The sequence below is a fragment of the Passer montanus genome, unplaced genomic scaffold, assembly GCF_014805655.1.
Source record: "Passer montanus isolate IOZ18808 unplaced genomic scaffold, ASM1480565v1 scaffold4, whole genome shotgun sequence".
Lineage (NCBI taxonomy): Eukaryota > Metazoa > Chordata > Aves > Passeriformes > Passeridae > Passer > Passer montanus.
In genome coordinates this window covers 3,901,902-3,924,778 of record NW_024368818.1, presented here as the reverse complement: position 1 = coordinate 3,924,778, position 22,877 = coordinate 3,901,902, and the positions used below count along the sequence as shown (strand labels likewise).

Here is a 22,877-nt window from a genome sequence, read left to right as displayed (position 1 = left end):
TTTCCAAAGGTATCACAAGGACTCAAGAATCCAGCCTATGCAAAATTGCTGCTCACTTTCCAAACTCAGTAACACTGATCTCCTCTGGCAACAAAAACTGCCAGACACTACAAAAACAGGCAGATACATTTCCTTGCCCCCTGCCTGGTAATCATCAGCTTCTGGATTCAGTAACAGAGCAATGAATTCCCAGAGGAATTTCATTCTCCAGGAGCCAGCAGTAAACTCTGTATACTTTTGAACAGATAAGCAATGGCCAGCCAGAAATTGAGACTTGCATTATTCAGACAAACAAAGTCTAGTGAGCTGCTGTTTCTCCGTGCTTCCACCTGACTTCCTTTTTGCCTTGCATGTGGCACCAGCTCCCGTGCCTGCCTGCATCAAAGCAGCCAATGCAAACACTGCTGCATGCAACACCTGCTGCCCCAGTGCCTGCAAAATCTATTTGAATGGCAAAAACAGACCTCAACTGGACTTATTTTCCACTATCTCTCAACAGGACGTCTTTTGTACTATCCCTCCTTCTGCTGGCACATAACACGTGATGCTTAGGTTTACCTTAAATAGATACACCCCATGGGTGCAGCAGCAGCTTTTACACCCTAGATGTAGTCTTTATGCCCCATTTTGAAAGCACTGTAACAAAAAGACACATGCAAATTGTCCTATTATCTGAGCTGTGCCTGAAAATGACAGAAGACACATGCTGTGGCTCTACTCCAGGAAATAAGTCTGCACAATAAGACTGAAGCCCAACCAAGTACATTCAGAAGATATTTACAGAGTTTACTTGCCTGTCAATAGCAGTAAAACAGAATTGGGGCGAAGAGATAATAATGGATGCTTGCAGCCCTGACAGACAATGCTGCTACAGAAAAATCACATTAGTGCTAAGGAAGAAATAGTCTTATCCAACAGCACTAACTTAAGATACAGAAGCCTGACTTAACAATACATAATGGAATCTAAATATATAGAGAACAGATAAATTCAAATAATCAAAACACTTTGTTTTCTCTGCCAGCTTTATAAGTACCTAGCCAAATAACAAACAAAAAAAAATACCCTGGTCCTTACGACTGTATTTCAATGTCTAGCTCTGAAATCAAATGAAAGGAAGAAACATTCTTTTCACTCAAAAACCCCAACCTTTACTTCGAGGCTTTTATTTTTTTTAACTGGACTACAAATTAAACGTGCAAATATGTCTCAAGTTTAGAAGGAGAAACAGCGAAGGACAGCAAGACAAACTACAGACGTTAAATACTCTATAGAGTACTGATGTTATCCTAATGCAATTTTTCACAATGTTTTACTGAAATTTAAACTGTCTTACAGTTCTTGACACTAATTTTACATTCAATAAATATAAACGCAGACTTTCTGACTATTCAGAAATTCACAGTATATTTTGCTGGGATTAAGTTCCAGGCCAAAACCTGCTGTCCTACTTCAAAATTATCATAGCCTCACTATAAGATGTTACACTCTTTTGCGGGGGTGAGCAGGGGAAGTACAGTTATGACAAGGAAATGGATCTCCCAACACCATCTCAGAAAAGGAAAGACATTTTGCTAATGAGAAAAGTACACTTCCTGTGAAGCAGCAAAAGCATTTGGGTATTCTGACCACAGTGACAAACAGTGACTGGGGGGGCCAAGCTTCAGGCAGGAATTCAGTTTCACACAGACGAAGAAATCCCATGACTGCTGTATACAAACTACATCTCTGGCTGTCACATGATGTGCAGAACAAACGCATGTCGTGATGAAGATCAAAATTAAGATAGCTCAGTAGAATTCCAGACTTCTTCACTTTCAGATAACACATGAAAGTATAAATGACATGACAAAGGTCACAGGAATGCAGTGAGAAGAACACACTTCCGTTTCCTGCTTCACACTTTCTCTCATGATGACAGCATACACACACCAATGTGCAGCACAGTGTTTTGCTGCCATTTATAAGCAGCCTTTTAAAAGCTCAAATAAACCCTCTTTCCAATATATTGTTTCCAGTGCCTTCTTTACCAAGAAAATAAAGGCAAGGTAATGAATTTCATCATTAAAAACCTACATTTATACAAAAACATCCCTACTTTCTGGATAAAGTGAGTGAAAGAAAGAAAACTCTTTCAGAATAACAATACAGCAGTAAACACATGAGTGTGCAGGGCAAGGGTCAGAGAGAGGAAGGGGTGTTATTATGCTACCAAATAAAAGGTGCAGCTTATACAGTTATTCTGTTGCTACTCACTGTATTGGGTACGTATGGCAGTCCATAAACTTTCTCCTGTGTTTCCTTTAAAATTTCTGTGGTTGACTTTTTTAGAGGGTGTTTACCATGGTAGATTTGGTCCAAGACAGCATAAAAAACCTGAAGAGAGAAAACACATTTGTCTTTGGCACATGTTATTGGCATATGAAAACCAAAAAAGACACCAAGAAAAGAACGTGAGAGATGAACTAGGGAGAGGGAATAGTTTAAACATATATGGTTTGGAAATATTTTATAATTAGTATAACATACTAATGTTATGCAAGGAGAGAAACAGTTTTTGGAGTACACCAACCACCACCATGACCTTTTATAAATCCATGTTTACATCATTTAGTACACTGGAAGTACTAACTTGTCTGCACTTTTTTAATAAATTAAGATCTGTCCCTAAGACCCTCCAGCAATTCCCCTTTTCAAGAAAAGTATTTTTAAATAGATTTAATAAAAACTCCTATTTTTAAGTTAATTATTTTAAAGTTACTTTAAGTGGATACTGCAAAATAAGCTATTTCAAGATGTGTATATGTAGCCATGATAACACTTCACCCCTGCACGGGCAAGTTATGGCTTAGGCAGTGAACATAAGAATTATGTTAAGAATATTACAGAATCAATGAGGCTGGAAAAGGCCTCCAAGATTATCAAGCCCAACCTTTGATCTAAAAGGACCATGCCCACTACACAGAGCTGTGGACACTACTGCCTTTCTGCTAGAGCCCTGAAACAGTGTAGTACTAAGGCTGATCTTTCCTTTATTTTAGCTCTCACCATCAGAGCAATAAATTCCTTAAGTGTAAGCTTAGCTAAAAGCACACTGCACCAGGAGGGTACTTTGCCAGACGTAAGAGCTGCTCCATAAGCAATTTTTATGCATGTGAACTACAGCAAAATACAGGTGCATGACCAAAAAACTGAACAAGGTGTTCAGAGGGTGGGAAAGCAGCACCATTAAAAAGACTTTCCAAGCAAAGACAGCAAAGCAGAGTCTCTGGAACAGTAACAAAAAACATGAAACAGGCATGGACAGAAGAAATTATTGCAGCCTTTTCTTTTAGTATGAAGATTCCCTATTTTGTGGAAGTGCAAGAAAGACAGAGGACATCCATTGCTCTACAACACAAAATATTTTTTAGTAGTTTGATGGATCCAGATGCTTAAGAGAAGAAGTCAGGTCATCCTGTGGTCAGCACACTTCATACGAAAGTTGACAATAAGGAGCCTCAAAAAGCTTTTTTGCATGGAATGAAGCAAATAATCTGGCTAGAGATTCAGGCTCAGTCACACTCCCAGGGTGCAATACCATCCCCAATGACATAAACACACTGTTCCAGGAACTATAACCATGGAATTTTATGGAAAAAAAAAAAGTTGTTTGGACATTTTACGTTACCTAAATAACACAACCCCTTGAACCTCTGAAAAGATTCTTTATTATGAAATGTTAGTACAAATGATTCTGAACTCTTTAATAATCTATCAGAATTCAAAATCTTTTTATTTGTGCTGGATACAACATGTAGTTTCACCAAAATAGTTACTGTTTCTAAAGGAGTATAATCCTTCTGTTTGAATAAGCTGTCTACTAACATACAGAATTCTGATAAACCCTCTGACAGTCTCTCCTGGCAAATAACAAGTGTGCACAATGATTTTTTTGTAAGAAAAACTGAGAGTTCTAAGCGTGGGGGGGATGTGAATAAACTGTGACTTGCAGGAGCTACTCCTAGATTTCCTGCTTTCTCCTCATTAGCCATGGCCATGGCTAATGAGAAGAGAGATCAGTAAGACTCAATTTGCATGATCACTCATTAATGACATTGCAAGTTTTATGTCTCAGGCAGCAACACTGAACTAGACATGTAAGCACTCAACATTGTCCATCTACAAATACAGAGTAGCCAGTAAACATCTGTTCAGACTAAAAATATAAAGAGAAATCTACACTACACTGCAAAAGTACTTTTTTACTCTTATTTACCTAAGAAGAGAAAGAGGCTTTACAATGGCTTTGCAATCCTAGTCACTAGAATCCCATTCATTTCTTTTTTTATACAGTTTAACAAAAGCTACAGGTTTATGACAGTAAGGGTGACTGAGAGTATGACCCACAGTAAGTACCGTGAATAGACCCGAAAATTACCTCATGTAATAGTCCTAAAAAGCTCACTTTCTCCTGTCACCTTAGACCTTTCTAACTGCAGTAGTCATTTCACACTAACTTCCCCTCTCCTCCCTACAAAACCCAAATCAAACATGAGGCACTTCAGCATCTGACAACAGACTTTAGCTTCAAGCTTCAGCACAGCCTTGACCCCCTTTTTTCTATCTCCTATCTTTGGAGATGATTTTTTGGACCAGTCTGCAGTTGCCCTTCAGTGTTCTTCACAAGATGGGGGTACTGCAGGGGACCTTCTCTAAAGTAAAATTTGGAGTGAAGCAGTTTGTGGTCAAGGAGCAAAAGCTCAACTCACAGCTAGGAAGTGGGGAAATGTCAGCTAAAGGCCAGTGAAATGTTCTGCCTAAAGAACAATGTGGTGACAGGGAAATGAGTCACTGAAGTCAGCTATAAGCTCTCCCTTGATCCTGGCATATACACAGTGTGGGAAGAAAGCTATGAGCCAGGCCACCTGGACAGCATGGTTAAAAAAACCATCCCTGAAAATAAACTTGGATGAACTTTATACCCACATGCATTTCCATCTACAAACCACAGTTCTGTGTGTTTACACAGGCCTTTGAAATGGGAAAGGGAAACACATCCCAGGACCACAGGATTTTAGATGATACTGCTGAAAAGCAAGCTAATACTTAATATCAAGCAGATTATTTCTCATTTCATTAAAACAAATTTCTGAAAAGAAGTAAAAATATAAAAACATCATCAAATACTCATTAATCTTCATACTGTCTGTCTATTTTGCACTTACATTGGTATTTATTAGTTTCACTTGATTCCAGTTCTTTCTAGCTCCTTGTCTGCTTAATAGCATTAATATGCACAATTTTAGGCATTTTCCAGTGAAGTTAATACTGACTGAAAGACTCTGGGATTCAATCTGCCTGGCAAAAGCCTTAGGAGAAGATGTATGGACTCTCCTATCTTTCCTTCTGAGTAACTGATTACACGACCTAAAAGAAAATTCAGAGGTATTATAGTTATGAAAAAACAGCAATATTTCTTACTTTCATGTGCCAATAGACTTATTTTCTGAACAGACCACAGAAGAAGAACCTCCAGGTGTTTTCCACACTGCTGGAATATTTGTCAGCATTTTTTCTACTTTCAAAGGTCAAATATAGCTAACATAGCATCTAGCCATCAATACAGAATATAGTCTTTGCAAAGTCTGAAGGAATGGTATTGGAAACATCATTCCCAGTATTTTCAAGTATATAGCTAGCAGCACGTATATATTTTGGCATCTGCAAATTAAAATATATTTTGCTTCAATTAATTATTATACTTTTTAATTTGCATAACTTACAATATGCACTTCTAAAATGGAATGTATTAGCTTTGTATTTGCCATGTAGTCAACTTCTCTGGGACGTTTATTTGAATTATTCAACAGAACAGCTTTGCCAATTTGTCTCTTTGAAATGAGTGCACATTTCTGCAGGTTTTACACCTGGCATCTCCAAAAACACAGTGCTGAAAGTAGGAAATTAATAATATTATTCAGTATGGCATTGTGGTCATTTGGCATGCATTGAAGCTAGTTTAACTTAATTTACACAAGAAAAATGTGATGGCAAGCAGCCTGCTAAATTACTGCATCACTGCCAGCACCAGTCAATCATTAGGCACCCACGGGAACTTGAGCCCACCAGAAGTGGGTGTTCTTTAGCCACAGGGTGTGGAATGACTCCAAGATAGACTCTAAAGAGGCCCCAGGAGCAGCTGAGGGCCAACAACAGCAGGGACATTGCACAGCCCCACCACAAGCAACTGATGCAATGACTTCTCCTTTTGGAATAATCTCTTCTGCACCACAGAACAGGGAGGCCATGTCACCTGGGAATATATTTGTGACTTATATTGCTTGATATCTGAGTCCATTTAGCATCCACAATGCCAACTTGGTCTCAAACCTTGACAAGATTATAGCAAATACATATAAAAAGTTGAAAGAAATCTGTCAGACTGATACACAGCTGTTATGGACAGAGACCCAGAAAAGAAAGGGTGCATGTCAAAGGACCTGATCAACACTTTGGTGGTTACTAATCTGTACCTGTGTTGGGCCCCCATGAGTAAAAGTCCACAATTAAGCATTTACAGTATAAATTTTATTTCAATCCATATTTTTTTCCCCCCAATAAAAACCTCCTGTATTAATTATTTATATTCTTGCCCACATTCTTTCTGGATTATCAGACATCTATATGAGAATCTTTCAAAGCCAGCAGTGTGCGTTTTTAAATCAGGCCTGTTGAGAGAGTGCAATTATTTTTTCATGTCATGGAGGTATAGCCACAGGTAGCACCTGCCCAGCCAACACTGGCTGCTGACAGCCAGCACTGCAGTGGAAAGCACAAATCAAAAGTCCATTAAGTTTAACCAATGAAAAATACATGTATACACTGAAAACAGTGTTCAGTCTGGCTTTGATATTAGTGTAAATAACATGTATACAACTTACAGGTCCACACTCCAAGCTTCTGACTAAAGTTTTCTATGTAACTGCACAGAAAAACTGCAAATACTGAAGTTTCTCTTTCAGATCAACTTCAGTTAACCAGCCCAGCCCACGTCTGTAGACAGGGTTGTGATAATTTGGCCACTTCTCAAAGGAAGAAATACCAAAGACCTGTAAATATATTTCTTTCCACATCTCAGTAACTAACCTTCACTAAGGTACCAGCAGAGTTATCTCACCTGAACACCAGGTTAATTGTAGAAGGAAAAACTATATGCTTTGGGCTTAAGGTAAAACAAAGAAGAAAACAAAATCAAACAGCAAAAACTTGTAGCACACTAAGCACAGACAAATGCTTATTGTAGAAAAAACTTGGCTGGATGCTAATGCTACTGTACACATCTGAGAACTGCTGTTGCAGGACTGAAAAAGGCCAAATACCATTCTAGATAGAGATCTGATTTCCTTTACTTCCTTTAAAGAACAGCATCACTGATTGTTTATAGAGATGACTGATCAATCACACCTACCCACAGAAAATAAAGGTTTATGAACGTAGTTACTTCTCCTAACACTGTGAGAGAGAAGTCTTACATCCTTACAGCTCAGCCAGCAATTTTGATGTGACAAGTGGCCACTTTCATCTGGAGATGCAGAAGACAAGGAGCTCAAATCACATTCTAGTAAATAGGCATGCTGGTTTGATTTTACTATGGTAGCCTGTATCTCTCAGTCCTACTGTATTTTAATGATCCAAGGTACACAATACTTCTTCTACTTCAAGCTCTCCTTAAATAATTCCATTACTCAAGAATTCGATCTTAAACTACATTTTGGAATTCTGATAATCCAACCATTTTCAAAAGCTGTGGTTTTCATGATATTTTCCTATAGATATAAGCATTTAGGTTTAAGCAGACAACACAGAATATGTTCAGAAAAACAAACATAACAATTAATATAAAAATTAATTAGTTTTCATTAATTTTCATATACTTAGATAACACATCTACATTAAAATAAAAAATATGGTCAAATTATAAAAACAAAATTATGTTTTGTAAGTGCTGAATAAAGAGTAGAAACTAGAAGGTGAAACACATACCTGGAGTTGCATATCAGCTGCAGCACACACCTTTTTTGACTCACACAGTCTTGACACCATGTTTTTTGGTAGTGGCTTGAAAAAAACCAAAAAACAGGCCACATTTAGACTTATTGTATATTTGTAAATTGTGTTTAAATAACTAATTACTAGAAGAGGCTGAAGATGCAAAAAAATCCCTGGTGGAAATAAAACACATTTGAAGTGCTTTGCATTGAGGAAGGAAATATTTGCCAAGCAAAGCATTAAATGGCCTATTAAGATATCAGCATTAATCCACAAAGCAATAGAGAAATCACTAAGTGAAATCTATTTTCTATAAACTGATTCCGTATTCCCTTATATGCCTATTAAAGATGTTATTACTATTTTTAGACATAAAGAGCAGACTGGGGCAGTTAAAGCCCTCCCACATCATATAACTCATAATACTGAGCTTAATAATACTGGGGTTTCATAACTTCAACTGAGACAGCATCAGACCTTCTACCCTAACCCACATAAAAATATTTAGTTGTACTGAACAGTAAATATCTACCCTTTGAAATTTTTAACAAAGTTAAATTTGTTCCACATCTGTGGCAATAAAATTATCCATGCCACCACATACTGAAAAGTCAGAAACACTTTTCAAGTCATTATAAAAAAACCTTTTGACTTTCCATCCAGATGTCTGCAAATACATCCAAAGACTTTTCAATGCCAGATTTTTAGGAACATCTGTCTACAAATGCTTGACCTTACACTTCTTCCACCACTTGCTGAAGCTTTTCAGAAGATGTTTTCCTAACAAACTTTTTTTTTCCTTAGCAGCTTCCTTAATCAAACAAATGAAATACGGTTAAAATAACTGCATTCTTGCTAAAATATTAAGAAAGATGCTAGAAGTTGTAGAACTTGTATAGAGTCAAGTTTTACCTAGCATCTCTATGTTATGGATGCTAGGTATTAAACTTGACTCTAAAATCACACCTATGCTTTTATAGTGTGTTGAAGCATTCAAGAAATAATCCAAGAAAGTCTACAAATATGGCAGAGCCATAAGTTTAGATTCTCTGCAAATTATATGAATTCCAGACAAACAATGTCCACAGAATAAAAACCCAGCTTCAGAGAAGTTACACCTAAGTAAAGAAAATTTTATCAATTGACTCTAGAACCTCAAAGTTGAAACAGGTAAGAAAAATTCTCTGCCTGCACAGCTGCTTTATGCAGTTCTTGCTAAGACTTGCAACCTCTTCTCCAAGTCAAAAGTTAGCTAGGTCAAGCAGGGTATAGAACCAAAGAATTTAATAAGGCAGAAAATCAAAAGAATCAAGAAGAAAATAAAAGAAAATAAAAGTAAAATCAAGAAGAAAGTACAGATCGCTCTTATGACCACCTGTTGACAAAAAGGCAAAGGTGGAAAAAACATTTATGTCTTTCTTAAATCTATCAGTGTTACTAACCTGGCTTAAAGATTGTGTTGTGATCACAATTCACAAGCCAAGCAGAGTTTGGCACCAGAAAAACACTGCCAAAATTAGATTAAATCGAAAGAATTTAAATTGATAAAGAAGTCACTTATTTTAAAACACTTTTTGGATCTTAACATTTCAGGGAAACAGAATTTGACTCCAGAGAGTTTTTCAAAGATCACAACTCCACTCTAAAGTCTGTTTCTGTAATGTCATGCACATAGATACACTGAGGTCTTGAACTGGAGCCTGAAATGTTTCAGACAGTAGAAACTATTCCTCCTTACTCCATTACAATCTCACACAGTGGCTTAATAAGCTGCTGAATGAATTTTAAAAAGGTATCAGCCTTCTTACTTCACTCCTCCTGAAAGATGAACTCTCTGATAAAACAAGAATAAGACTGTCATCTTCCTTCTAAAAGAAAGACTTCACAAAGCTTTGCCTAAAACTATGTCATTGAATAACCATTCAATTTTTAAAATTTAAACACTACACACTTTACTTTGAGTCCACTCTTCTATCCTTCTCCATTAAGTAACTTTAAGATCTTGGAATGAATTTTTCAGCATGTTTTTCATGGTGGCTAAAAGAAAAGAATTCCCTGTGATCCAAAGCATGCTTAACTCCTTACCATTGTGTAGTAATCGCAACACAATACAACTGTACTATCTGTGGGCTTATTCTTGTGATCATGCTGATACAAAACTGTCTTTGTAATTCCATCTCTGTGAAAAATGAACTCAGTTCAAATTTGAACAGCTGAAACACTGGCCTTTGTTCAAGAGAGCCTCCAGAGACACACAAGCTTCAAATTATTTAGCTCAGACCTACCATGTACCTCTGCACTTTACAAATGGAATTAAACAAAATCACTGGTAGAGAATGGCACCCATGCACCAGACTGTCTGCTTAAGTACTGTAATGCCCTCATTTTGGTATAGCTTGACTTCATGAGCTTACCTGACTAATCCAACTTTAGTAACTAATTATTATAGTCCTCTCTCTTTATTCATTTATCTCAAGCATTTTTTGGTTTGAGTCATCTTTTCGATGAAAGGAAAACAAGGCTTGCTATTTTCTTGAAACAAATAGATTTCTATTGGCCAGCTTTTCCAACTAACTTCAAAAGACCTGCTCCTTTTGACAGAAGAGCTTGCAAGCTTTGTCACTCTTCAACATTCAACAGCACAACCTTTCAAAAGAGACAGAAGGCAGAGTCAAGACAGTTTGGACCAGAATCTCATGATCTACATCTAAATGAACTCTCATCTTTGAAGGTCTGCCCACCAATTTCTTGTCCTGAAATGCAATTTTCAACAGTTCACATGTTCTAATAATCAAAACACTTCTTTCCCCTCCTATTCCCACAAGCATAAGCACTGATTGTAAGTGCAGATCCTCAAAGATGAGTCCTTCTACAACTGACTTTTATAGCAATGGCTAATATAAGATGACATTACACTGGCAAGTTTTTCTGATGCAGTTATGTTTAGTAGAACATTAGAAACCACACCACCTGAAATTTACATGCAAAAACTAGAGTGTAGATGTAGCAATGAAAAAAGAAAGATGCTTTGTCAAATTATCTGCATTGCCACCAACACAAACTAGGTCAGTAGCAAGTCCACCTTCTGCCAACATCCAGCAGAGTAGCTGGTGCAGGAAAGAGCTTTCTAGCAGCCTTCTAGCATAGAAAAGCTCAGTCTCTTAATTCATAAGAAGAATATTAATTGAAGTTCTCATAGAGAACAACATACTGATAAAATGGTTTCACATTTTTCACATTTTACCCTTTTTGTCCACCTTCCTTACTTCCCCTGGAAAAGGAGGTAAAGTGGACTCATTTTTTTTCATATAAATCAAAAATTGGAGAAACAAAAAAAAATATCCAATTTCCTATTTGCACAACAAAAGAATTAATCAGGGAACAAGCAGAGAAATTAAGTCCCAAACAGATCTTTGTGAAGTTGAAAATGTAAGAGATATAGGATTTTCAAGTCAAACTACTTCATAACATATACACGACAGAAAAGATTGCTTCAATCTATTTGTATTTAAATGACAAACATAGAAATCTGATATCAGATCCTTAAAGTCAGCTTAGCAAAAGCAGTTTAGAGATGTTGGATAATGGCTTAAAAATGCATTCCAACATTAAAAGAAAAACAATTAAAAAGATGGAATGTAATGCTCTGAAGAGCCACAGAGAACTTTCAGGCTCTTCTTCTCATCTTCCAGCATAATCCATTCTTGCCCCCTTCAAGACTGGATTTTTACATCAAACCTCTTTCAATTGCTCTTTTAAAGGGGAAGATTTCACCACCAATAAACAGAAGTAGTTTATGAAAATGCCAAATGGGACATAGTGTCTGGTTCTTAGCTTTTGCTCTGAAACTAAACATGTTTTAGATTTGTCAAGTCATTTGGAAAATACAAAGTCATAAATAATGTTCTACAAATCTCTTTCAGATGTTTTAGTGAAGCTCATTCTCTGAACTCATATGCAATCAGATTAACTCCATGCTGTTTAAACACTACATGAACTTTATAGAGAAATTAGAAAGGCCTATTTCTGTGTGTGGAAGTAGATAATGATCAACAAGTAGACAAATGAACTGAGTTTAATTCCCAGGTTTCAAAGAGACCCTTCTTAGTACAATAAATTCAGCAGAAATGATTGCTCTCTTGCAAATAAAAAAAAAAGAAAAAAAAGAGAAAAATTACAAAGCAAAATTTTCAGACAGTATCTATTAAAACAGAAGCCAAACACCATATTTTCCTAACTCTTCAATGGAGGCAAACATTAATTCTATACCATAATACTGAAATTCACTGAATGCTTAGTATTGGATAAAAAGCTCCAATGAAGTATAACACTACACAACTTAGAAGGAATTTTTGAAATGTCTGTATAAATATAAATCATCTTCTATTAGCATATCTTAAAGTGACCACCAGAAGTCACCTTGTTCCAAAGAGCACTGCTTTCCAAATACAGAAAGCAGATCCTTGCAATAGACTGATAAAGAATAATTTCATGTAAGAAAGGCATCAGAGTTTTAATGCAGAAATTCATGACTGACAGAATCTAACTAACGCTAATATAATCCTAAATAGAGCAGTATATTTTTCATCACAAAATATTTAACTCACTGCCCTCCACTGTGCTAAAAATGGAAATTTTGAAACACTGTAGATCATGTCCATTTGCATCCATGATTCGCTACCTGAGCTTTGTTTTAAGACAGACTTTAGAGAGTTCAATGACAAATGCTATTTTTGTCATAACTTACCTGTAATTATATTAAATCATTCCAAACAACTTGATTCACACAACAGTTGTTCACCTACTATACCTTGTAGGAAAAAAAAAAGGCTGAAAGTTTTAAATATGTAATTGGAACCTAGGATATAAGACCCTAGTATTCTTCCACAGATTACATTTATTTTTTTTGCAATGACAATATGAACATTTTTTCTGAATAACTGAAATTGTAATACTAAAATAATTTTATCCATTTTTATTTCTACTTTAAACATTATTAATTAATAACACATGTAAAGATGATTATTTTCCTACATACATTTTTTCCTATTTTCAAAATTTTACATTTTTTCCCTACCTGTCCTGTTTTATAATGCCTTGCAAACTGGTTAACCACTCGGTAGTCATTTGCGAAGTACTCCATCAGAATTGAGGGAACTTCAGCAAAATCAGTAGCACATCTGGTTCCTAGAGGTAGAATAATTGTACAAATTAGCATCTGCTATTTTCACTAACAAATAGTTAACTCTTCCCAAAAGGTTTTGCAACTTTCAGTTTGGACTTTTGGTGAACTTTAATGTTCTTTCATTTATTAAGTCAATATTTTATTTCCATTATTGTACATACTGCCAGAAAAGCTTCATTATAATCCTACACATTTAACTATAAATCACAAAGTAAAACAAAATATTTGAACAGCTGGGTGAGGCACCTTATAAAGCTCTGGATCACACCCTTTTTAAACTAAACCAGACTGTAGCCAAACTGGCCCTACATGAAACACCAAATCTATTTAAGTGTCCTAAACCTAAATTAAACTACAATGTAAATAAAACTCTGCCTTAATCCCATTCACAGTTACAAGTTTTAGCTTCCATCTGTTTGCTGAGCTTTCTTATGCTTTATATTAACCTCACTTTATGATTCCGAGTCATTCATTCAAGGAACACTCTTGCAGATTGAAGACATGTTCTATGTAAGTGCAATGAGGTAATATCTCAGCTGTTCCTATTTTCAAAAAGCACTTTACCAAAAACTTTAATTTACTCTAATCTTTATCAGCATCTTACCCAATGAAAGTTACTAAAAAGCATAAAACATTGCCAAATCAAAGCTGAATTTCTAATTTCTATCTTAAAGTTAGCAATGGAAAAGTTGTTGCTTTTGTGTGGACCCACAGGGTCATCACCTCTACACCAGTCTGCCAGAGACAATGTCAACATTCAGAATCAGTCTTAAATCCCAGTCTGCTTTTACTATTATTTGAAGACTGGTTTTCAAAATCATTCCTTTGACCTCTACAAACCTTTCTCTAATTTTCAATCTTATCTGTTTACATTCAGTGATTCAGACTGATACTGCTCTTAACATAAATAGCATTTATCACACTGGTTTTTACCTACTAAATTGAGAGAAACTATATCTTCTCTAAGCCATCATTATCCAAAGGCAAGATAAAGTCTAAGAAACTATCCATTCTAGTTCTCTGTACCTGCTGCAGTTTGAATTCACCTTCAGACCAGACACAAAATGAACATGCCCAAACACTACATGAGGTTTCACCAGTACCTTTACCATTCTAATACTTACAGCTGTTAGATACAGCTCTGATGTGATTTCAAATCACACTGCACCTTTTCACAGACACATTAGCTACAAGCACTTCTGCATTGACACATAAAACTGCGATTCTGTTCCTGCACCACTGCTGAAAAATCCATTTGGTAGCAAAAATTCTCCTTATATTCTGAAAATGCCTGATCTGCACAGTATAGTTCTGAATTAAAGAAAAGTAAGGCAAGAGAGCAGGAAAGATGTCAAATAATTCAGCTCATCTCTACTAGAATGTCTAATTTTCTTGTGCTCACAATAGCCTGTATTCATATTGTTTCCATACTTTACCACCCTTGTGTTCCATGAGAGCAGACAGCCCCTAACAGACATCCCTGGGACGAGCCCTTTGATTTTTACACATTCCAAATCCATTAAAAAAGGATTCTCTACAGAAACAACACCACTGACCTCCAACCTCCAATGCTGCTTTTGCAATGCTAGATCTGGAGTGAAATCCTCTGGGATGCAGGACTGCCTGGAGCTAAGGCAACACAGAAACCATGCACAGGGACTCCTGGAAAATCTGAGCCTCACAATTACCCACTTCCTGCCCCTTCAAGAGTTTGACATGCAGAAACACATGATTCAGCACAAGAGGAGAACTCACACCAAAGTGGCTATTTTGGGCCTATAAGCATTCCTGTAGCTCAAGATGAGCAAGGCTATATGAGTGGAAGGAGTGGGGGAGAGCCCTTAGCTGTCACAAAGACTACACGGAGCTTATACTGAAGGAATTATACACTGTTCATCTGTTTTAACAATGTCTAGCAGTGGCATACTTATAAAATATATATAAAATATATATATATAAAATAGTTCAGTCAACTTTAATTTTAAATGGACAACTTAAAGAAAGAGTATTTTGCCACTGGGTGCAAAGGTATCTATTGATAAAACATTAACATTAACACCCCTTTGTATTATTAGCATAAAAATGGTAAAACATATTTAAAAACTAATTCTTCAGAGAAGGGATTCACACTCTCACCTGTTTCATAGTTTGTTTGTTTTTAATAAGTAAATGTCTACTGCACTTGAGAGTTCCAGCACAGCATTATGGAAAAGAATATACCAAGCTGTCCACAGGTAATAAAGTAGCATGCCAAGCAGCCTTAGCCAGCATGGGTGTTTGACCTGTTTGTCACAACTGCAGGAAGTTCTAGAAGCCAGAGACTTGCCAGCCAATACCCTCACTACTCTTCGCGAGACCTAATTCACTAATTTTCCTTCATTCATTTTCCTAAGTCATTTCCAACCCAGAATTCCAAGTGGTTTTACAGTAGGTACAACCTATTTCCCAACCTCCAACTATTCCAATGATTATGAACTGCACATAAGACAAACCTGAAAGAGTGGATACCACCAACAGAATAAAGATCAACAGTATATAAAGAAGAGATACAAACACCAAATTCTTATTAGAAAAAGAATATTCAGGTGTTGTTTGGTTGAGTTTTACATAATATCTGCAGATCTGATACTGTGTTCTCAAATCATCAAGGTATAGAACTATTAACATGACAACTATTTTTGATTCATACTCTTTTTATTATTTTGTTTTGTTCTATTTTTATTTTTTTTTTAAATCTACACCTTTCTTCTGGAAATTATACATTTGACTAGAACAAAAAAATCACTACTATAATTTTCTTACCAGTGACATGTTGGTACCGAGTTCTTCCTAGCATAGAATGCATAGCATGTCCCATTTCATGGAACAGATTCTCCATCATGCCAGGACTTAGTAGTGTTGGTGTACCCCTTGTTGAATTGGGAAGGCTCAGCATAAGAACAACTACAGGTAGCTGGTACTCTCCATTTTCCTTTAGCCTGCCTCCTCGAACTGTAAAGTGACAGTCCTTTTCAAGGTAAAAATAAACATGGACAGCCAATGTCATTATATCAGTGATATTAAAGCAATGATTAAATTAAACTGTTACATCAAATTGGAACATATACTCAGTTACACAAGTAGAATTCAGTGCTGCTATAGAAAAACACTTTCTCCATCCTTACCATATACTTCAAATTAATAAAGAAATTACTTTATTCCATAAAGGAAAGGCTGTGTGGCTTTTAGAAAATAAAATTATATATTTATGTTTTAGAATTATCAAAACCATTCAAACTTTCTAACAGGTATCACTAGCGACAAGAAATTTACTGATGTGTCAAATCCTTAATAAACAGATTAAATTCTCTCCTCAACCTTCAGCAGTAACTTTTTTACAAAATATACCACACAGCACCACTAGTATATTGTGAATTACTAGCAAAAGAATTATATATTAAACTAATGTAAAGTTTGTCCATTCATCACCTCACTAAAGGTGGTAATTTGCAGATGATTCTACTGAGTGAAGTGTCTACTCTACTGCATCCTATTACAAATATACTGGCACTAGGTAGTGACTGAGCCACAACAGTTAGAACCATCTACAGTTTTAAAGTGAATTTAGAATAAAAATGAGTTGAGTGTACAGATTAGAAAGTATAAATGTCAGATTGTTTCTACTTGTAAACAGTAGGCCAGAAAACAAGTGTTTAAATATCTACCATTTCTGTAGAGTTCTCTAAACATTTCTAGCACCCGTTATTCTGTACCACAAAGAGTCTGAGTTCAGCGTATTGGGTGTTTTTTTTTAAATGAAAGCTTGCTCTAAAACCCACATATGAAGTTACAGACATTCCCTGTTTAAATTTATTTTAAAATGAAGCAAGTTTATATTAAATGAACCAAATTTATATTAAACGCAAATAGTACTAATGCTACAGTCATTACTTATACAAAACCCGAGTGAAGTCAGATCATAAATGTTACCTGGTGTGGTTTATCAGGTCGCTGGAAGAAGTCACAATAGATGTACCCTAGCAAACCTTCAGTTTCGTGAACAACAGCCTGAAGAAAAAAATCATTTCCATAGTGAAAGCACTGATAACATGCAAATTGAAGACCTAATATTCAAATCCCAAGACTTATAATGAAGAAATAACAAACAAACTGGGAATAATTAATATAAAATCTGTTCTTAATTTTAATTGAAAATAAATATATGGACAAAATTGACATCTTGTATCTCAAACTACAGACATTTCTGCATTTCATTCAAAACTAGCCAGTCACAGATTAGTATTACAAGTACTTTCTGTGTCAAAAAACTCACAAATGGCAAACAGAAGCTGATTTACCACAGAAATAAAAACAGAAAGAGTAAGGAGCAATTATAAATTGACCCACAGTATATAAAGGAGGGTGGAGGATATTGCTGGAGGCTGAGGATAGAAGAGCAGTGGAGACGATCTGGCAATTAATAAATGTAGGAAAACAACAGAGGAACTTAGGAACCTGATTAGTAAGTTACTGCCCAGGTTTTGATTTCCACCCTCCCCTAAAAAGAGGGCAGAAAAATAAAAGTAAAAATCAATCTCAAAGTTAAGATGACTTAAGGAGTTAAAAAATGAGGCAGACACATGACAGCTAGGACACACACCTCCAGCATTCTAGGAATCTATGGTCATCTACAAATTGAAACGAAAACTAACAGGGCCCATTCAGAAAGGTGCAACAATAATCTCCGATCAGAAACTGTTTCTGATTCAGGCATCCTTGACACAGGGCTATTAAAAGGCCACAAAATACCAAACATCCAAAAGGCACTTAAAGAGGTGATAAAGCTCTTGAGGTCTAACTTCAACTGAAATTAGACAAGTAGTTTGTGTTTTTGATAGGCATCCAGGTATTTTTTTTTTTATTCATAGCTCACAGGAACACACTATCTTGTTTCTCTTCCCTTTGGTTTCAGATGCTGGGAACATGAATACTTACCAACTTTCGAACATCTTCAGACCAAATCTCTCCTCTCTTTGTCTGTTCAGCATAGAGAGAGATCCCTAGGAGCTGACTGAACAAAGAGTTCAAACCTTCCATGCATGCCCCAAGAGAGAAAAATGGACAGTACAAGCCAGGATCAATGTTGTACCTAAGGGAATACAAGAATCCCAAACCAGTCAGTCAGCAGAGCTACATAACTACAGTACTCACCTTCAAGCCACAGGATATCACAAAATACACCAGCTCAGCCCAAAGACCCTCAGCGAGCATGTTTGGCTTTATTTTTCAAGTGAAACCAAGTTACAGGCACAGTGCTTTGCAGTACTTCAATTTTTCTTAAATTCAAATCTGGGTACCAAATTCAACAGATGTTGAAATGAAATTTTCAGAAATGTGGTGAACATGTAGCCCAAAAGACCATGGCAACATGATGGGTGGCCAAGCAGTGGCTTTTGATACTCAAGAGGCCACTGGCACTCAAGTGCCTTTGCCATGCCAAGGCTGTATCGTGTGACTGATCAGAAAAACAAGCTGGCTTTGGCTGTGGTGTAAGCCAAATCCCCAGCTAGGGCAGGAAACCAACTGGTAAGCACTGCTGACTCTGCAGTCTTGCCTTTCACTGCAGCAACAGAAACACCAAGGAGACACAATCACCTCCCACACAAAAATCACACCTCAAGCTCTGGGGACTCTCTTGAACCATGTAGAAAATATCTTACAGCTGCAAGCCACCTGGAAATTTCAGTATGCAACATGGATTTCAAACATGGCCAACAAAGCTTCCCGAGCCTAACCTCAAACAACTATGTTCAAGATGCTGTAGTACAGAAGACACTCATAGAGAGGAAGACATCATACATCTGCATGCACACACATAAACAGAATGAATAAAAAATTCAAAAAGGAGTTCAGAGATGTATGCAGTTTGTAGAAGGGCTTACACTCCCTTATAGAGAGAGAGACTCTGATCCTAAAAAGTAAACACACTACAAGTGTGTCAAGCAAATAAATCCTTTGCAAAGTTACACCTTTCAGAAGCTGTTCAGCACCACAAAACTCTTTTGAGACAACAGCAAAATCAGAACTAGAATCTGCTTATAGGTGTGTGTGCACCTCAAATGGCAATAAATATTCTTGCCTCATTTCACACACAAAGCCCGAGTGCTATTTTATACCATTTTCTAGGGTCTGAGAGTAAAGACTGCTTACCTCTAGATAACCACAGTCACTGAAATTTAAACATGCATCAGCTAGATTACAATAGCTGGACACCAAAGATGAGAACCATGCTGTTTTAAGGCCTGGGATCAAAAGGCTTAGTTACAGACCAGCTGTGAAAGAAACAGCTAGACCCTACCCATAAACCTACTCTTCCTTCCTTCCTTCCCACTCCCACAGAGAAGACCTGAAAAAGAAGCCCACTGGGGACACTTCATTTGCCAAAGTGCTGCTTACAACTGCAGCTCCGATTCACTGCTGGGCATCACTGAGCTGTGAGGCGCAGCAGGGTGGGGTTACTCCTCTAAGCCACCATACGGTAAGGTACAAGATTTTGCTTATTTTCACACCACACACACTGAAGTCAGTGTATTCCATTCTATGAAAATACTATAGTAGAACATAGAAAATAAAGCAGATTTTGCCTCTACCATACTGACACTTTTTCAAGAACTTCACACTTAAATTCACACAATGTACACTTCCATGTACATGTTTTCCTTCTTACTCAGAAAGTCATTACACCCAAGGAATAAGCATGATATAAATCACTTTAGATCAAGTTAGATAAAAAGACTGAAAGCAAGTCTCTAAAAGAAAGCAGAAGAGATGAGTTACTTTTCATACAAGCCATAGAAATCTGGAGTACAAAGGACACTGACTGACACACAGAACTACCCCCTTCCACCCTAACATACAGAATTACAGGGTATGTATTGAATATAATAAGAATTTTTAACTTGGTAATTCCTAAGAATTGCAATGCTTTCAACAGCAGCCCTTTTTGGAAAGCTTCAGCAGGTATATCTCAGATGTCTCCACACTTTTATAGAATCACCCAGTGATTGCCTTCTGGCCAGACTGTTACCATGAAAACTGAAACACACCATTAAGTGCTTCAGGCCTCCTGACTCTGCTCTGAAGCTCTCCCTGCATACAGACTACAAGACCAGTTAAAACGCCCCGTTCTTTGGCAGCAAATCATAACAACCTCCATAACAGTTTACAACCAGCTTTTGTCATGTTACTTTAAAATCTTGTGCTATCATCCTACATGCCACTATGAATAGTAAGATGAGTTTTCAATTTCTCATTCAAATATTTGCTTCTTTAACTAATATCTGGCTACTAAAGTACTGTCTCAATACACACCACAGACAAGCTGAAGTGGCTTCACTGCACAAGGGCTCCTTGCAGGACTTTTTTGCTGAGTGCATTTCAATCTGCCAAATCTACATTTATCTGCAAAGCCTGCACACTCTCCTCCCCCCCAGACATCCAGTATCATCCAGGATTCCTGTGCTATTTCCTCCCTGCCTAGTGGGAGAAGAGAGGCAAGCATACAAGGTATTTAAAGAAAGAAACACATGATACAGTACTACAAACACACTTCAGTAAATCAAAATTTAACACTACCAACAGCTCACATTCATAACAAAACATCAGATTTTCGCAGCTGCAGGAAATTAAAATGTGTTACTCCCAAAAGTGAGTTCAGCTGCAGGATAAGAGAACATGAAAATAATAAGAAATTAAAGAACAGTCCCTTGAAAATATTTCATGAAATTAGATAACTTTTACACAAGAAATCAGAAAAATCGAAAGATGTGTAAAGACTGCTCAGAATTTTCTAAAGAGCAGGATTTTTTTTTTGTATGGACCAGCTAACCCTGGAAACAGTTTCCATCCAAGTACATGAAAGACAAGAAAGTCACCAAGAGCAGTCGGTATAGATTCAGCAAAGACAAGTCATGCTTAAATGGCTTGACAACCTTATATGATGAAATAACTGGCGTGGCAGAAAAGGGGAGAGCAGTGCACGTCACCTCCTTGGACTTCAGTGAGCCCTTTGACACTGTCTCCCATAAGATCCTCACAGAGAAGCTGTCAATGTATGGGCTGGATGAGCAGACAAAAAGCTGCCTGAATGGCAGGGCCCAGAGGGTGATCAGTGCCACAGTGGCTGCTTGGAGGAACGGTGCAAAGAGGACAAAGCCAGGCTCTTCTCAGTGCTGCCCAGTGACAGGAGGGGAGGCAACAGGCACAGAATGGAAAATGAGATGTTGCATCTTAACATCAGCAAACATTTTTTTCCCCAGTGAGGATTAGCAAGCAGTGGCACAGGTTATCCTTAAAGGTTACAAAGTCTTGCAACTTGGGAGACACTGAAAAGCTGCCTGGGCATGATCATGGACACTCAGCCCTAGGAGACCCTGCTTTAGCAGGGGGCTGGACCAGATGACCTGCGGAGAAAATTTCCAACTCCAACTACTTTGTGAAGATGTCACATGGAACCTAGGACTAAGAGCACACAGCTGCAGTATGAGATAGATTCCAGCTTTATCAGAGGAAGCCAATGTTTCATACTAATTGCAAAGGATTACCACATTCAGTTGAAATAATGGATTAATATGTTTACTAGAGGGGTGGAAAAAAAACAGTGGAAACTAAGTTTAATTTCATTTCAGTCAAATACACAGATATGTACTAGTGGGAGAAAGCCATGCTATTTCTTCATGGATAGAACAGCTGATACTAATATATGCAGGGAAAAATCAATGCCTACTTCTCATTCCCAGCACTCCTTGAACATGCACAATGTCCCCATCACCCCACCCCAGGATGAAAAGTATGGGAAGAAGGCTTTCTGATAAATACTTTGTAATATACTGTCACTGTCCAAAGTGGGGAGAGGGGGTGGGGTCATGGCAGGAAGTCAGTCTGTAATAGTTTTGTCCTTTGAAAAAAACATAATACTTATCCACCCCCCCAGAAAAATAGTAGTAACAGACTATAATGCCTTAAGGCAGACTCCCCAGAAGAACTAGCCCCCTACTTTGGCTAATGTTTGAAGATGTCACAATCTTGACATTTTGAGTACAATGAGGTCCTGACTAAACAACCACTTTACTAGAAACTACACAAAGTTAATGTCAGTCCCTTCTGGTAGTACATTGCCAGGATCAAACCTCTCCCACATTTAATGAAAGATGTGTGTTAATGTTCTTCTTGCCAATGGAAAATTGAAAAAAGTTTTGAAAAACAACATTTTTTATACAGAATGCCAAAACAAAAATGTTTCTGCTTCTGATCTCAATTGTCAATTTATGCTTTGCCTATTATACCAGTGTGCAAAAAAAAAACAAAGCTGAAGATATTGAAAAATCCTCAAATACCACTAGTGTTTTAGGCCACAGACTCAATACTTAACTTACTTCTGGCATCAGTCAGCAGAGATTATTATACCTTGAGTTATCTGGCATCCACTGTTTGCTAGCCAATGCAATGTCCTAGGAGTTATGCAGAAAGGGGTTAAAACCCATAATAAAGTGCAATTATCACAATCAGATTATAATAACCAATAATACTTCAAAATGAGTACTGGGTAGTGAAAAAAAAAAAAGCTACTCCTCCAAAAAGTGTGTAATACATCTTCAAAAATCTTTGTCTAAATACCAGTCTA

At 37.0% G+C, this 22,877-nt stretch overlaps 1 protein-coding gene across 1 annotated transcript in view; it reads right to left on the bottom strand.

Moving 5' to 3' along the window:
* LOC120506736 (mitochondrial intermediate peptidase) overlaps positions 1–22,877 on the bottom strand; it is a 66,694-nt gene that overhangs the window by 19,587 nt on the left and 24,230 nt on the right. Inside the window, exons 12-17 of the mRNA XM_039718698.1 lie at positions 18,191–18,344; positions 17,186–17,263; positions 16,019–16,223; positions 13,109–13,218; positions 8,026–8,100; positions 2,257–2,376 (exon numbers count right to left, since the gene is read on the bottom strand). Coding sequence (XP_039574632.1) covers positions 2,257–2,376; positions 8,026–8,100; positions 13,109–13,218; positions 16,019–16,223; positions 17,186–17,263; positions 18,191–18,344 — 742 coding nt within the window. The remainder of the gene's footprint in view (positions 1–2,256; positions 2,377–8,025; positions 8,101–13,108; positions 13,219–16,018; positions 16,224–17,185; positions 17,264–18,190; positions 18,345–22,877) is intronic.